This window comes from Harpia harpyja, chromosome Z (genome assembly GCF_026419915.1).
Source record: "Harpia harpyja isolate bHarHar1 chromosome Z, bHarHar1 primary haplotype, whole genome shotgun sequence".
NCBI classification, from domain to species: domain Eukaryota; kingdom Metazoa; phylum Chordata; class Aves; order Accipitriformes; family Accipitridae; genus Harpia; species Harpia harpyja.
In genome coordinates, this window is record NC_068969.1 from 10,824,940 (window position 1) to 10,842,753 (window position 17,814).

The window sequence follows — 17,814 nt, forward strand, 5'->3', positions numbered from 1 at the left end:
AAGCTCCAAAGATGATTAGATACAATAAACTAGAAGGATTACTCTCTGTTTATTGGCAGGGTTGTTGTTTTTAATAAGTACTTCAAAGAGAAAACACCACTGTTTGGAAACAGCTGTGCTTTCTGGCTTTACTATTTTTATATCTATATTCTCCTGACGCACCATGAAAGCAAAAATAGAATTAATTTCCTGAGGAATAAATCAACACTCATAATTTTGCAAAGTAGCACTAAAAAGATTTTAGCAGTTAAAAACCTTAAAGCCCTAACTTGAAAAGATAAAAACTAGTCTTTCAATCTATTAGTTTTATAAAAGATTCTTGGAATATTAAAGGAAGCATGCTTTTGCATTTCAAAGATAGAGCATCAGCCTCATTCTTCCTACAAACAGGAATTCAAGTACTTGCCACATAAACAGATCTAAACTGAGTCTGGGAATCAGACTCCCACTAGCATAGTTAAAGGCCTCAATATTCCCTAAGAACACCTTTTTGGCCGCTACCTCTTTTAGGTAACTGCTCCATCTTCAAAAAAGGAAGGGTAGAAACAGAGAGAGACATCTCAACTTTTTTTTTTTTTTAAATTATAAAGCACTTCAGATTTCCAAAAAGGTAATGGTTTTTACAATTTGATCTACAGGTTTCCAGTCAGTAACAAAATAGGTCTGGTCTTCAAAGTAATTCCTTGCAGTCCAAAACCCATAGTAATAAAACTTAAAGAATAGTTAACGTAATTATTATTACTTAATAATTATGATAATTACATGCTACAAAAAACATTTGCTGAGCTTTGTCTTTCAGGACATCCATTTCAGAGATTTTGTTTTTCAAATATTAAATCTAAGCGTAAAGACCCATAAATTAACATTACCCAAAAGAAATTAACTTCATTTTTTCTTATTTCCAACCTTTAAGTAAACTGGTAGATCTCTATCCAATTGGTCCAGAAAACAACAAAATGAGACTTTCCTTCCAGTAGACCGTCGAAATCTAAAACAAAACTGTGTGTCCCCAAGACAACCTACATAGGGGGAAGAGATAAACAACAAATAGACAGTACTCTGAGTTTGAGCCTTGTTTAACATGAGGACTTGATTACAGCCAAAGAGCTATAATAGTTTTGGTTCATTTATCTTGCACTGCTACAATGCTCTGCCATTGCGACCATTTACATATTTATATTTTTACAAGTGAATGATTTGGCATCTTTGGCAACAATAAATACCTACATTCAACAAGAAAAAAAAAAAAGTCACTCGGCCTCACAGTGAGTTTATTAGACTGTCATGTCCTTAAACAGCTCTACTAATGGCTGTCTTCCTACTGTTATTCCACATTTTATTGGTCTGCCTGTATAGTTCTGACCATCTTAACCACATGTCATTTCTCTGTTGAATGACTGCACTTAGCCTTTTTTTGACACCAAACAGTTCATACGTAAGTCACACCATAAGAGTGTATGATGCTGATCTCTTATAACTCCATGTGCAGGCCTAGGACTCAGTATTTTTGAAAGTCACAAAACTAACTGCAGAAAACTCAGTGAAACTGAGTCCTACTTCCCAGTAATACTCCCAAGGAGTGAAGTTTCCCTTAATTTCTGTCAAAATTACTTTCTGAGAGAGAAATGTAACTAAGTATATTGACTATTTGCAGTCTGAAAATAAATTTGGGCTGAATTTGTATCAGATATCAAAGAAACTTTCTCCAGGTGGAACATGAGAACTACAGTATCAGAACTTGTATCACTGATACTGTCATGGCTGTGTTCTCACCATTACAAATGTTGTCTGCTGTTAAAAGAGAAGCTCCAAAAAAACTTCAGTTCAAGTAGAAGCTATATAAGCTGAACAGAATGTGCTGTTCATGGGAATAGTCATACGGGGGACTACTAGAAACTTCAGAACACTCAGGTATTTTACTCATTCTAGCAAACCTGTAAAAAAAGTCCCTTTGGAATGCAGTGTTACTAACATGAACACAATCAATTGAAAGACAACCTCCTGAGTGTTGCCAACCTGTGGTAAGCAGACTATCTTCCCCGCAACAATGTAAACGTTCATGTAAGTGACTATAAAAAACCAATCTACTATTAAACTTGTAGCTACTGTTATAGCAGTAAGTCCTGGCAAAGGACACTTGCTTCTCCACACTGAATCTAACTTCTTCGTTAGTGCTTTGCTCCTACACCTTTTGGGTATAATTTGCATAAGACCTCCAGGAAAAAAAAAAATCATTAAGTCACTACTGATCATCTGAACTCTTCACAGCTGTCCTGTCTTACATCAGCCAGTGCTGACTAAACAGTAATGCAGAACTCTATTCTCCAGATAACTATTCTTCAGACTTAGAAGGTCAATTTCATCTTCTTCTCTTTCAGTCACATACATACTGCTACAGCAGCCACAGACAGCCCAAACCCTCAGTCAAATTCACTGGCTGTGCAACTGGCAGTGTGGATTAATACTGGCATGTTCAGAGCATTCAGGTCTGAGTCTTATGAACCCCATGAAGTTGCAGCAGGAAACCCACAACACGCCAAGACAAAACCAAAAGTAGCAAAACACTGTATGGTGGGATAACCATCCAATTCAAATAGGTAACTAAAGCAAGTACTTAGCAATATGGATCCAATCATAACAAGAAAAAACACAGCACATGCCAATAACACAGCACTAAACATTTGCTCCAAGTTTTCATAGCTAGTTCCCTTCACCCAAAGCAAAAAAAAAAAAAAAAAAGCTATTATAAAAAGCTATACACAGAAGAGCTAGAAGTAAATTACCCTTAATCATTAACATGTTGCAGTATCATTGAGAATATGATGGCTTTTTATTTAACAAGCTCTTCTGGTACGTAGAATTTAAAAAGATTGGTAAATGTCTATTCTTTCTTCAACTATCCATGCAGAAAAGGCAAAAGCATTATTTTAAAGATAACTGCACTATGAAACTTAGCTTAAAAACACAAAAAGTGTCATGATCTAGTACCTGATTAAATCAATTTTTCCCCTAAATTCATAGCCACTACAAGTCCTAGAATGATATGTTTGTAGTTGTAAAAGGAAAAAAGAAGTTGAATTCAGCTTTTGAGCCATGAAAACCTAAGAAAGACTGACCTCAAATTTAGCTGCAAGCTAGTAACTTTCTTCATTGCTACATTACACGAAGCTTTTCTTTTTATGTTACACCCTACAGTGAAAAAATAAATCATAACAGATAGCATACACTCCCAGCTAATTTCTAGAACACAGGTTTTAGGCAGGTAAACCCTCTACATAATTTGAAACTTCAGCCTACCAAGAACGATCAAGAATCTACAGGTTCTTAACAGGGACTTATAAAAAGCAAAAATGTGGGATTTTTTTTCCTGCTGAAAGTAAACCATCCTTACGTATACCTATTCTGCCTAAAATAGCTTTGCTACCACTCTTATTTGAAAAAAAAAACCCCACAACAAAAAAACCCCAACAACCAAAAACAACCCCCCAAAATTTAAAAAAATCAGCCTTTGTTCCTAATGCATTATTTTGTACCTTCAATACACCTTCTGAAGGTTGGACAGATTTATAACCATTAACAATGAGAGTAATAAGAAGATACAGTTAGCTCATCTTCTCTTTCAATAATAAGAAGCTCTTCCTCTATTTACACACAGGATATCAAGAACAGAGAAAATACCTCAATTTTAATTACATTAAGACAAAGGGGAAAAATTAGCCAAGATATTTTGTAAAATTACGTAAGAGAGCTCACACACATTAAAAGCACACAACTGCCATCACCCCATATCAGAATTGTTATGCTGCAGAGCAACCAAAAGCAGAGAGCAAAAGCACTTATAGGGACAAGTCTGTTACTACAGGTTTTGACTTTTGTAAAGAAATAAATGTGAAAGGAAGCATCTGTACTTCTGCCATATCTTTTTGCAGGTGGTCCAAGTCAGCAGCCACATGCCTCCACTTTCTCTTTGGCAGCAGAACAGTAGAAGTTTAGATTAAAGAAGAATTTAGCAAGCAGGACCACACACAGCAACAGAAGCATCAGGAATAAAGAAGATATAGGATAGGCCAGGTTTTCCCTTCACAACTGTTCTTTCCAAATGCTTTTGAATTTAAAAGTCAGTTTTGCTGTTATGAATTTAGAAAATACACATTTACTCCTTTATGAGAAGAGGGTTCCATATCCCTTCCATTTGCTTTATTAAACCCTTCAAATTATGTGCCTACACTCCCCTCTACAGTGACAATTATTTTGTTTAAAAGCGAAATTAAGATGTTCATTCTTTACTTGCAAAGTATTCTGAAATGTCTGCATGTCTGTCATCTGGACATTCACATTCCTGATATTTCACTTGCATAAAATAAAAAAGAATTCTCAGACCTTACTGCAATACAGGCGATTACAGTTTTATATTTAACCTTATTTGCAACTTTGCCATATTGTAATATTAAGATATTCATATAAGTATTTAATCTAAAATCATTAATATATACTGTCAAATTCTATCTTTTTTAAGATAGCTTAGTCCAACAACAGACGACTACAAAGCGAAGGAAGCACTTACCTGAATTAGAATCTGGAAAAGACAAATAGCAAATATTGGTTTTCTAAAGGGTGGGGAAAAGAAGAGAGCGCCATTATATTTCCTGAAATTACTAAAGTAAAACCAAATGATACATTTATACAGCAACCATGACTCACCTCTTTATCTGTGAGTTTTGAATGTAGAGGATATATTACCTACAGGAAAAAAGTATTATTTTACTTGAAAATAAACTGGGTATAATCAGTAAGCTTCTATTAAATATTTTTATGATACAACCCTTGAACACCTGCCTAGCCTTAGGCTATTTTCAATGGTAAGCTACTAATATTATGTCTCTGTTCTTATTTTTCATATGCTTTTAAGCTAACTTGATCACCCATCTTTACAAGGTATTTTGGATGCCAGTTGGAGACCATATAGATACATTTAAAAAAAAAAACAGAGTACTTGAGATTTTTGGTGCAACAAGACTCAAAGGAGAGCAATATCACACCCTTTAGATTTAACTTTTACATACAAAATTCAGTAGAAAATTCCACAGAAAGCCAAGAACACATTAGCGTCCAAAAGCTGCTGCAATGGATAGTTAGGTGGGAGTAATCAAAATTTAATCACAAAATACCTTCTACATTAATACTAACTCTTGGAGGATGAACATTGACCCCAAATGAGAGCTGGGAACCGAGAAAGCTCAAGGAACACACTCAAAAAGCCAGGGCTTTTGTACGGACAGAAAAAAAGTAAATTTATTTAATATGTTTTTTACAATGCAGAAATCAAAAACAATGCAATACAATGTAAGATAAGGAAGCACTCTCATTTAAAAAAAAAACCTGGATGTACAAAATCAGTGATTATGCAAGTAAGTAGAAAAGAACATAGAGAAAAGAGAACAAACCTTAGATACTTAAATTTCAGCTAAAAACTTCCTCAAAAAAACCCCCAAAACTACTGAAATGGGTGGCTAGCAAAGAAAATTCAATATAAATTCAAAGATTATGTTTCAAAGAAGGTTTCAGGGCTTCCACAGGTGGGAACTTACTCTAAGAACTGAAGTTCAATGCAAGAACACTAATGTAGAGTCCTCATATTACCATGCTGGTAACATCCAGTTATCTAATTTAACCTTGTTCGACAAAACATAAGTAAATGTATCTCCTGATAATACAACACTATCCTACTCCATAGAAAACAACAAATATATCTACTGGCTGGTCTCTGACTAAGCAGGCTTTCTGTCCCCTGGCCATAAAGTCTCCAATTCATTTATTTTTCCCTCAGTCTTCTATCCAATGATGTCTAGCCATACAACATACTATCAGTTTCACCAAAACTAAAAGTAGATGAGTGGAACACCTGCGTACTGCATTTAGTAAACTTACCATCAACTTTTTTTAATCTCTTAACTTTTTCCTATGCTATCTTATGCTAAGCAATACACTCAAATGTAACTCTTTCAGCAGCTGAATTATGCTGAAATGATCTGCATCTAGTCAGATGATTGGAGTACAGACCAGACTTGAAAATACTCCTTTTCCTCGCTAGCTGGTGTATCTTCCCAGAATTCCAATTGAAACTAAAAGCTAGTTACTCTTCCTGCAGCAACATGACTGAAAAATCTCAAGCCTTAGTTACGTAGACATTTTAAGCTTCATTTTATGCACCCATTCAACTAAAATTAACGGGAGTGTTAACAGAATTGTTTGCAGACAGGACAGAGCCTATTCTGTGCTTCTCAGCCACCGAGCACATTATCTGCTTAAGTCACAGGTTATAAAGAAATGCTCACCTTTGTTGCTAACAACACCTTATAACATCAAGCGAATATAATTTAGATAATTAGCACAGTATCCTGTTTTTTATTTGCATTTCTCTGGCAGCCAACAATGCACATCACTTATGTATTTTAAATATTGTAACAGCTAGCTTGGTTGAATTTTAGGCCAGTCTGCCATACAGTTATGCTAGCACCACTTTAACAAAAAACAAAAAAAAAGAAAAAAAAAGAAAAAGACAATACGTTTTTCCCTGCACACCAACTGTTTGCTGCACAGTCATATGGTGAACACAGTGAAACACGATGTGAAACTGATCCAAATGATAATTCTTCTTTCCAGTTTATTTTTCAGCCCAATCAGTTCCCTAATGCAGTTTCATACGCAATTTCATAGATGTTTGCCTGTTGCACAAAACGGCAAAGAGCAGCAGGGAGTTAAAAAAACCCTGCCGTTTGTGGCAGCGTCACTAACGCATCGTTGCCGCAGTTTGACATTCATTTAATGGTGCAAGGAAAACGCTTCAAACGTTTAAGGAATTTATTTGCGTACCTCAGCGATCTGGAGAAAACTATTAATTGTTAGGACTACTTGCACTGACGTTATTATTGCACTCTTTCAAAAACTTTAACATCTAGATGTCACGGAAATTAGTGCTATCCGTATATAAAGTGAGCTGACGATGTATTTAACGCAAATCTTGGCACGAGATGATAAACCGTTCACAACGGCTCACCGATGTGACAACCGGCAGAACGAAAACCGTTCCTTGAAAATAACGAAACTCACCTCACGCTCCGTGAGAGCTGTTTTCCCACCAAAGACTCCCTCCCGCTCTCTCCGCACGCTCTGCCAGAGCTGGCCGAAGCTCGCTCCCTCCCCTCCGTCGCCTTTTGGGGATTTTGCACAATCACACTTCTCTCCGAACGCCGCCGAGCTTCCCCCGCTGCTGTGCAACACCGGCACCAGAGGAAGTGCCCGATTCCGGCGGGGCCCTGCCGCAGAGCCGCCCGCCCCCGCAGGGAACGGAGCCCACAAGCCCACCGAGGCGCCCCGCCGAACCCCGGCGGCCACCGCGCTCCCGCCGCCTCACGTACCTCCACGGCCTGGCCCAGCTCCAGGTCGAAGCCCACCACGCACACGCAGTGCAGCCAGGCCGAGAAACGGTCCCAGGGCAGCAGCGACAGACACCGGCCCGGGCCATCCGGCTCCGCCGGCGACGCCTCCGCCGCCGCGTTCTCGCCGGCCTCGACGGCGCCGCTCGGGCTCCGCTCCCGCAGCGACATGGCGCTGCCGGCCGCCGCGCCGGCTCCCGCCTCGGCCCCGCCGCCGGGAGTCACGTGACCCCCGGCGCGCCGCCGCCTCCTCCTCCGCGCTCCCCCGGGGACCGGAGCCGCCTGAAGTGGAAGAGTCCAAGCGGGCACCAGCGGAGAGGGGGCGGCCGGCGCCGGGGAGTCCAAACCATTACTGCGGGGGGAGACGTAGGCGCGGAGCTCCCCCCGGCGGCCCGCAGTGGAAGGGACGGGCGGACTCGCCGCCCTTGGCGCGCCCACCCGCGGAAAACCGCCCCGCGTTCCTTCGGCCGCGCCCGCGCCCTGCTCTGAAGAAGCGAGGGGCCGGCTCGTGCAGCGTGCTTTGAGGGAGGACGGGGGGGGGCGCGAGCCAGAGCAACCTCTCCCCAGAGAGCGGCCTGCCCTTCGTCAGTAGTGCCCCAGCGGGGTGCTAGTGCGGGGCAGCTTCCGCAGGCGACACGGCGCAGGCAAACGATCACAGTTCTCTTGTCCTGTTTGGCGCGTGAGCGAACAGCATCTGGATGGGGACAAGGCTGTCGCTAAGTCATTAACGGGCATGTCTACGTTAGGGCCTACACAACACCGAGCATCATTCAGGAGTCGGGTGGAAGTAGCCCGTAGGCTGATGCTTGGACAACTTTACCCTGCACAGGAAATTGGAATAATACAAGTGCAAGCATCCAAATGCCTGAAAACCTATTTCAGTGCCTTAGCCAAAAGCCAAGCTCTTTATTTAATAATGTAAGAGCTTTCCGATACTCTTTTAGCACACTGCACGTCTCATTTCTATTTCGGCAGGAAACGTTTTGTGGAGTTGAAAGTGCTAAATAGCTACTTTATTAAACAAATCACTCCCCCACCCTGACCTGTAACTCATTATTTAGTTATTCACACCAGACTTTTGGTTGACTGCTACTAGAACAGCTTCAGCCATAGTAGATGCAGACAGGCTTGTTGCCTGAACTACTACATGCCGCTTTTTCCCAATAGAAGTTGCAAATACCAAAACCAAGATACCACATCTATACATACTTCATAGAAAATTTATGATTCTTTAGATGCACTGTTTCCTTAAGACCCATTAACAACATTTGTTTATCTATCAAAAACAAACCGCTAGAAATTAAAGTATGCTTTGATCATTACAGTAATTTCCTAGACAAAGGAGGAACAAACATGTAACTCAGACAAAATTATAATACACAAAATTATCATTGTAATAATTTAAGATATAGCAGCCTTCAGTTATCATAAACCATTAGCGGCAAAGTGAATTTTAGATATAAACTAAGATATGAATGGAGTTATGCAACAGGAGTGGCTGTACAAGAAGGCTTTTGCTGTCTCTAGCTGCTTCAGGTATTTTACCATGATGCCATGTAAGACTCACGAACTTTTCCAATAGTTAACTCCTGAGTTCTGTAAAAGATTACTATACGAAAAAAGACACGACTAAGCCTTAACTTCATCAGGTTAAACTCAGAGCAGTGATTCTACAGTGATATTTCGTTTCCTGTTTCCATCTAAGAGTTGAAACAGGGCCCAGCCAAAAGCTTTTATCACTTGCTTTAAGAAAAGGTATCATCTCTCAGCTTCTTACAAGCCTTCCCTTGTTTATATTTTTATACTTTCCCCTGTTTACATTCTTACTATCATGGGCAGAACAAAATTTTAGCTATTATTATCATGCATTGCCTTCTAGTTTTTGCTGGCCTCTATTTGGAAGTTTTCATGTGAATAAAAAGTATAAATATATACAAGTAAAATAAGATTAATAAAGTACTTAGTAAGACTGATATTTTCTGCTCATTGTGTTAAACAAACAATAACCAACAACTTAATTTCACTTGATGCTTAACAGAAATCATCTTTTGGCAGGAGAAAGTTGAGAGACTACAGACATGGTCTTTGAGAATGAAGTCACTGAAAAAGAGAGGATTCTCATCTACTGGAGATATTCCTATTTCTCCTTGAAGAAGCATATCACTGTAGGACAAAATTTGGACTTCAAAGTTGGGAATCTATTAACTGAGAACGTTTTGCTACAAATTGCAATACAGTCTCATGAAACAGTAGGGCTCTGCACATGGAATTTGCCCTTGCAAAGCACTCTATGAACTCGTATTTTGTCTTATTTTGCGGATAGACAGGAATCTGTTCATATAAATACTTGGCAGGGTTTGGACAAGAGTGTCTTCTAGAAAAAGCATCCCATGCGATGTCAGTTGCTGGAATAAAAGTGAGTATAGGCCTATGTGGGGCAGCTGGATTCTAAAGGGCCAAAACCGTTCAGCATTTGAGCCTATCTTGCTTTCTTCCACCCTCTATCTTTCTCCTACAGCTGCTATCTCTACCGTTCCATCCTGCCTCTCTCAGCGAGATGCTTTCTATCAGGTAGCAGCAAATCTTGTGTTGGCTGCTGGCTGGCCAATTTCCATCAGCTTCAGCAGGGAGTGACTGTGCAGACTGTTCATATCCACCGAGTAACACCAAAGAATTGGATAAACATCTTCTGCTCACCTCACTTTCCCTCCTCCACTCCCCGCCTTGAGATTTCACTTTAAAGCAATATTTTATTTGTATTTGAAAATTAGATCTGGTCTAGTAAATACATCTATTTAAAACAAAAAAACAAACAAGCAAACACCAGAAATGTCGTACTTATTTTCAAAACACTTTTCCTTATTTTTCAAACAGCCACAGAAAACATCAAACATTTCAAAAAGTCAACCTCATATTAATAGAAAAGCAACTAAGAGCTGGTTACATGATGACTATGTTCTACTAAAATGATAAAGCTGTGAAAATGCCAGATATACCAACTTACCTAATTTCATTAGAAATGAAGAAACATTGTATGTAAAATTAGTTATATATTAGCATAATACTGTATTAACAGTATGCATGTTACATTATACTTATTTATATATACCATATACATATATTATCAACATACTATACAATGTATGTTGTGTATATAAATATAGGATATATAGAGTATAAATAATATATTTTATATATAATTGTGTAAATATAACACATGCATATTTAATATACAATGTAAATTAAATAGTATATTCAATATATGCTTACTATGTATATTACATTAATATAATTGTCTGTTATGTCAGTAAGATCCTCATTTGTATACTGGGTATGAGCATCTTTTAATAAGCTTAATGCAAACAGGAAATAGGAGTAGGGAAGGGTCTGAATGAAAACAAGATAAATGGAGAATCTACCTGACAAAGGAGGATTAAACGAGCTGAGTTGCTTATTCTTTCAAAATTAATGCTGAAGATAACGCAATTGTTCTTTATATAATCAGTCAGAGAGTTAAAAGATCAGGAACAGAAAGTCTGAAACTAAAGAACAATGATAATGCTACAATAAAAAAAGTGTAACCACCTTTCAATAAATCCGGGCTGATAATTAGAATAAATTTTCTAATCACTGGAGAAATAAGGTTTTGAACAAAGTTTTCCAACAAGAGTAGTGAGGAATAAAGTCCTTATAAGTTTTAAGGAGGAGCTTGGTGAGCTTATAAAAAGGCTTTTGTGTGATCACTGCCACTGGAAGCAGAGAGACTCAGTGGTCAGACACATACATACCAATGTCTATATCTGTGCAGAATCTTTTACAAAGTGGTTTACATACAGTGGTTCAAACACTGTATAGCAAAGTTCATAGTTAAAACTGAAGTGGAAACCAGCTCTTAGATGTATTACAGCTTCGTGTTATCTGTGATCTTTATTAATCTAAGATAATTTGGCTCTTTTTCAATGTGATCATGAAAGCTGCAAAAAACCTATTAGAAAATACCTGTTGTTGTTTGCCAGTAATGACCATCATTCTGAGGACATGATCTTGCTCCAGTTACTTCTCACGATACACCAGCATGGACAGAGACACACTGCCAGAGAACACATTCGTAGAACGTATATGTATTCACCAGCTCCTAAAACAAACAGGTATCCAAAAATTCAAATGGAATTGTTGCTGCCTCAACATACACTGCAACTACACCATTTACTCCTGTGACTGTCCAGCGATATCCGCTATCATGCATGCACAGAATATTGTGAATTTTATCAAGAATTGCAACCAGAATATTTCAACAAATTGTAGAATCACCACGTCACAATAATCTTGCCACTCCTTGTTTAAATTACTTCATGAGAACACTTCTCCTACTTAAGAAAAAATTGATTACATTTTCAGTCGTTGCATCTCAAAAGCAACTATAGATCAGCAAACACTGGTCTGAGATAGTCTGACAGGCCATGCAGCTAGTCCTCCTCCCAGTCCTCTAGTGGACACAAAGTGCTTGCTGTGAACTACGTTTTTGTAGTGTTAACACTCAAATTGACACATCTATAGCTCCAGGAAAATGAACCTACTGCTCTGAAACAGTTCCTTACTTTTGACAGTTCAGCTTGATTCTGAATGTCTCAGAAGCTACTTCTGAGGCAAGCTTGTTTTGCAAAAGATATATTAGGATGAAAATAATAGTTCAAACTTTGCTATATGTTTCCACATTGCTCTACGTAGCAGTAAATGCCTTTATAGACTGTCATATTTTAAAATTTGGTATGGCTTAAAAGAGTGCAATTATACATAAAATTTGTTGTATTACTGAAAATCAATGCGAAACTGATTAGTAAATTGCTGATGAGTGAGTTTCAGGGATGAGAACTCAGTAGAAAACTGTGCATCTCCAAATTTCTCCTTACCTGTTTATTCTGTTTTCATTATCAGTTTGCATCTTAATTTTTATACTAGAACTAAGCTTTTGCTATACAGCATGCCTCATTCATTCCAAATGTAACAATCTCTCTTGAGTCAGGATCTCCCACTAAGCAATTGGTTCACAACACCTCTCCACTGTCAATCTTAATCTGATGTATATTAATATTTTGGTAGCTTTTAGATCATCATTGCACAATACTCAGAAATCTGGCACTGAGTTGCCTAGAACGATGCTCAGTGTTTTTCTTCTCTAGTCAGTTACAGTTGACTTAGAATTCACAACAGGCTTCCTTCAGCAAAATATCTTATTTTTCATGAAGTCATTAAGACCAAAGAATCTCTCCTGCACTTTCACACACTCAAGCCCAAATCCAGATATTTGGCAGGTATGCACATAAACTCTACCTCTGCTGCATTTCATCATCCTGAAACAGACACCAGCTCTTTAGGGGACAAATGTGACAGTCACCTCCCTTCCATTTCCCTTATCCAAGATGGCTCTAGAGCAGGCTGTTTCTGCCCTCAGCTATGATGGCTAGCATAAAATTTTTATGGACTTCCTGCCCGGAAAAAGGATGGCCACCTAAGTGGCATCTTGCTGCCCTTACCTAACATGGCTACCAAAGATCACTGCCTCTTTTGGTTGTGTGGCAAACAGTGGTTCGCAGAAACGAAGCATGAGCTTACATGTCCTTCTTACTCCTCCTGAGCACAGTACAGCGGCTGAGCATTTTATACTGAACTCTTTTCATCCACCTGTTGCTTTCCACATTCTAAGATGGACACTTTCTGGTAAGCATCAAATACCTCATAAAATACCCATACAATAGTTGTATCTCATTTCAGAATGCAACCACTTTCTGTATTTTTAACTTAGTCTATGAGTCTGCCCCTGATAACTTTTGAACTCATTAGGCAATTTGAAACAGGAGTAAAAAAGTCTGAGAGATAACTAAACCCATCCAACTTCTCTGAAAGCTGGCACCCATACAGAAAAGGAAGGCTTAAATTAATGCCCTCGCTGAAAAGTAGGTAGAACTCTGTTGTTACATGAGCCACTTGGCAGCGCCAAAAAGTGTTAGAAAGGCAGCTGGCACGTACCATTGCTTTCCCCGTGGGACTGTCAAAATGGGATTTCTCCAGGGGACGGAGAAGGGTTCAGGATACTGTAATACAGCAGTGGCTTAGTTTAAAGGAGACAGATATTTAGAGTATTAGTTTGTTCTACTGGTCACAGGAAGACTTGAGAAAGATACTGTACACACTATACAGTATGAAATTTGTTTGAATCTCAGGATCTAAAAATTATACTTACAGAGAACATCAGAAAAAGATATCCACTGCTCAGTTTATCTTTTTAACTTGATTCTCTTAGGCCCTATAGATGGTAATGGTTCTTCATGTTTAATTTTACTTTCAGACTCCTTTCTCCATTAAACATGCATACAAAAATATAAAACATGCCCTCATAAATGTTCTTGTCATTCCAACACCTGTAGTACCCTTTGTTCCCACCTTTTATGACTTTGCAATTCCAAAATGTTCTCAATTATTTCTACTTTTGCAACTCTTTCCCTCAAATCTAACTCCTGATGGACTTAAATTTATTCCTCATTTTCCCCATCCTCTTTTTATATCCCTTTCCTTCCCCCTTTTGATTAATTATGGCACCTTGTGTGCTATAAGCAATAGCCATATGGATTTTCCATTTATTTAAAAAAATGAGTAAATTAGGAATATATTTATCACAATAGTACAATTTCATAAACAAGCTGGTGAAAGCCATGAAGTGGTGTGCAAGATATTTTTTCATTTTTCTCCTGTCAGGAGAATTGAAAACTATGGACATACAGTCCTAAAGCTTCCACCTATTAGTCCTTCTTTTTTTGTCTTCAAAAAATCAGACTTGTCTCTCATCTTGGATCTCATTTCTTTGCTTCAAACACAGATGTTACAGCCTGGTTTTGCTGTCTTTTGCTCATTGGATCATTGGAAGAAAACTAGGCTGTAATGAATCGCGCCCCCCCCCCTTCACAGTGCAGTCAGAAAGGGAAAAAGAAATGAAGACAGCCCTGAGATTTTACTGTGCTATAACTAATAACACAGCAATCATGCTTTCACTCATACACTGCACTGCCTTACCTCAAATGTTGCTTATTTCCCTCACATATTGCTGGCTAAACTGCCTGGCCCAACTCCACTTCTCTCCTCCACAGCCGCTTGGCCTTTCTGGCATCCTGGCATCAGAGAAACCTGCCATACCCCTAATCCTAACACCTTGTCACAGAATAATTATAGTGCTGGCACGACTCCAACATCTATCAATCAATCTCCAGTTGTTTGCTTTATAGGGAATGACAGACTTAAAAATGAATCAGACCGGAGAGACCTGTTCAGCACTAGCCTACCGTATGACCTTGAAAAAGTAACAACCTTTCCTTGGCTTCGAGAAAATGGGGATAAATATGACCTTGGATGATGCTCCAAGACCTACTGAGGGAAAACACTGCACCAGTGACCCCCCCTCTGTCCTGCCCTGATCTTTCTCTGTCACTCTGCCTTGAGCTTGCAGTTACCACTTCAAGGGCTCCCCCCCGGCTCCAGCTGCCAACCCGTAACTAGAGACGGCAAAACACGGCCAGCGTTCCTCCCTCCCCAAGACACGTCAAATGACACTGCGGCTTCCAAAATGTTCAACCTGGGATCATAAAACGCCAAGAAGAGCACGGGGAAAGCAGGAGGATGCGGGGGAGACTCCTGCACTCTCGCCGGAAAGCTCTGCTGATAACGTGTGACACCAGTTTCTCCTCAGGGTTCCCCTACTCAACGACAAACGAGCCCCGCTCGCTCGCTCCCTCCCTCCCCAGGGCAGAGCTAAGGAGAACAGGGGAGGGGAAAGAGATGGCACCCGGCCCCGGGGGCTCACTCACCTCAGAGACCTGCCCCCGCTCCCACCTGCTAACACGTCCTAGCTGTGCCCTTCCGCAGCAGCCCCTCTCCCCCTCTTCCCGCTTCACAGGAGACCGCCCGGGCCCCCGCACCCTCACCCCTCACGGCTCAGCCCGCCGCCCACCTCCCCTCACAAGCACCCCCCCCCCCCGCACTACCCCCCCCCCGCCCCGCGCACCCGGAAGAGGGCGGCAGCGGTCACGGGGCGGAGCCTCGGCCGCTGCCGCAGCTTCACTGGGCGCAGCGCGCCGGCGCAGCCCCCGCTCCCGCGCCTGCGCAGCCGCCCGCGCGGAGGCTGGAGGCGGCCGGCGCGCCTTCCCTTTGGTCAGGCCCCGCTGAGGACGGCTCCTCCCTCCGCCACCGCCTGCCCTCCCCCCCCGACCCCCGCCCCTCCCCGGCAGCGCCGCGGCTGCTACACCGGGTAGGTTTCCAGTCACTATGGCGGCCGCTGCGCTGAAGGTAAGGGAGGGAGCGGAGCCCTGGTGCGCCCCGTGCCTCCCTCGGGGCCGGGCAGCGCTAGGCCGGCGGGGGGGGGGGGGGAGGCGCGGGGCCGCGCCGGGCGAGGGACGCGTCTGACCCGGTTTGTTTTCGGCTCTGCAGGTCGGAGGAAAGTTTTCGTGGTCGGCGGCTGCCTGAGAGGCAGAGCTACCGAGCGGGGAGGCGTCCGGGCCCGGCCGCCAGGCCTCTCCCGCCGCCGGGCCAGCGGAGCCGCGCTCGGCGGGCGGAGAGCGCGGGGGGCTGAGGAGCGGGCCCCCCTCATGCGCAGCCACCTGCGGAGGGGCTGAGCGGAGCGGAGGGGACGCCGCCTCTCCCGGCCCGCCGCTCCCCGCGCCGGGGGCTTCTGGCGGAGACTTCCTGGAGCAGCCCCCCCCCCCCCGCTCGCCTCCCTCCTCCGCCGGCCCCCGCGCTCCCGCCCGCCCGCCCGCCGCCAGCAGACCCCGCCGCCAGCCGCCCCGCCGCGGAGGGACGCTTGCCCGCTGCTGGCAGCCGGAGCCATCGCGGGCACCGCCTGGGAGCAACCTGTCAGTGCACCTCGTAGGCCGTCCCCGAAGGACCCTTCCCACGCGTTAGTGTGTCCCCCCCCTCCCCCCGCCCCGAGGGAAGGAGAGTTTGAAGCCCTCTCCATGCCTTATCAAGTTCTTATCTGAGCGGCTGCCTGAACCTGTAGACCAGTTCAGCTTTATCTGGTGTAGGGGAGGAAAACAGCATAGCTCTCATACCCCATCCTAAATCGAGGACCACCTTATTCTGCTTTGGTTTAATACGTGAAGATGGTGAAATGCGGATTGCTGTGTGAAGCGACTAGATCCCTGTTGTGGAGTGAGGGCTTCGTATTCACCTTCCAACTCCTGATCTGTGTGCTTTGAGAGAGGACGCTAATCCTCCTCCCTCATCCCCCTTCCCTAAACCTTTCCTTGCTTCCATGTTGCATTGGTCAGAATTTTGGTCAGTGTTGTTTACGGAAGGGGGGGGGAAAGAAGGCAGTTGAGGTTACAAACAAAAGTACTCATATGACTCATCTACTTGGATTTAAGACATTCTATCCTTCTTTCAAGGAGCCTTTGCTTCTCTTTGAAGGAATCAGATGCTTGTTCCTATTCTTCCAGAGGAGGATGGATTGAAAATTGTACATTTTAGACTTTTTTTGGGCCACTGCTGATAGTATTAAAAGACATAATGGGGCTTTTTCACTGGATTATTGCCAGAATTAGTTTACACACTGAAACAATGAGTTGTTAGGCCTCTCATGATAATGTTTGTCCTGCTTTAATATAAAGTTGCTGTGGAGGTTTGGGTTAAAAATTGTGGAGGACAGTCTGCATCCGAAGAGGCTCTCTTCATCTCTGGTTGGTGTGGCAACCCCAATCTGTCCTCGATGCCTTCAGCCTTGGCCATCTTCACTTGCCGCCCGAACTCTCATCCGTTTCAGGAGCGTCATGTCTACCTGGACGAGCCCGTCAAGATTGGCCGCTCAGTGGCTCGCTGCCGGCCAGCTCAGAACAACGCAACTTTTGACTGTAAGGTGCTGTCCAGGAACCATGCTCTTGTGTGGTTTGATCACAAGACAGGCAAGGTAAGATGTCTTCTTTATTTAAAAATAATGACCTGCATGTTTGTTTTAGCAAGTCCCTGTAGATTGCAGATCACTTTCGTTTCGCTGTAATAAATATGGTTGCATGTGGAAGGAGTAAGATTTGTGTTACAGTTAAAATGATTATGTTTCAGGTAAGGTGATAATTTCTTACTACGCAGAAACTTTAAATATTAAAAGTACATAAAACAGTTGAAAATGGTGATAAGTACTGAAAAATTTGCATGCGTATTATTAATTGCTGGAAGTATGTGATTTTGAGGCGAGTAATACAAATCTGAAAGCACGAGCTTGTCTGAATATAATGGTGTAATAGTATTTTTTCAAATGCTGAGAAATTACTATTTTATCTGAGCATGTAAAGAGATCTCATTGTGAGGAGTGTCAAAAAATGGATTTGAAAAAAAAAAA

The 17,814-nt window shown here is 42.0% G+C and overlaps 2 protein-coding genes across 43 annotated transcripts in view; one reads left to right on the forward strand and one right to left on the reverse strand.

Annotated features, from left to right (window-relative positions):
* DENND6A (DENN domain containing 6A) overlaps positions 1-15,339 on the reverse strand; it is a 35,675-nt gene extending 20,336 nt beyond the window's left edge. Inside the window, exons 1-5 of one of the 5 annotated variants that reach the window (XM_052776997.1) lie at positions 15,293-15,339; positions 11,436-11,571; positions 4,702-4,740; positions 4,565-4,607; positions 907-1,019 (exon numbers count right to left, since the gene is read on the reverse strand). In XM_052776997.1, the coding sequence (XP_052632957.1) occupies positions 907-1,019; positions 4,565-4,607; positions 4,702-4,740; positions 11,436-11,465 (225 nt within the window). In that variant the 5' untranslated portion in view covers positions 11,466-11,571; positions 15,293-15,339. Of the gene's footprint in view, positions 1-906; positions 1,020-4,564; positions 4,608-4,701; positions 4,741-7,418; positions 7,677-11,435; positions 11,572-12,767; positions 15,223-15,292 lie in introns of those variants that run through there. The other 4 variants (XM_052776996.1, XR_008233485.1, XM_052776994.1 and 1 more) reach the window with 4 other exon arrangements.
* A 312-nt stretch (positions 15,340-15,651) lies between these two features.
* The window catches only part of SLMAP (sarcolemma associated protein), an 87,302-nt gene continuing 85,139 nt past the window's right edge, over positions 15,652-17,814 (forward strand). For 28 of the 38 annotated variants that reach the window (XM_052776952.1, XM_052776950.1, XM_052776958.1 and 25 more), the window contains exons 1-2: positions 15,654-15,770; positions 15,912-17,385. In XM_052776952.1, the coding sequence (XP_052632912.1) occupies positions 17,188-17,385 (198 nt within the window). In that variant the 5' untranslated portion in view covers positions 15,654-15,770; positions 15,912-17,187. Of the gene's footprint in view, positions 15,771-15,911; positions 17,386-17,814 lie in introns of all 38 variants that reach the window. The other 10 variants (XM_052776973.1, XM_052776976.1, XM_052776985.1 and 7 more) reach the window with 3 other exon arrangements.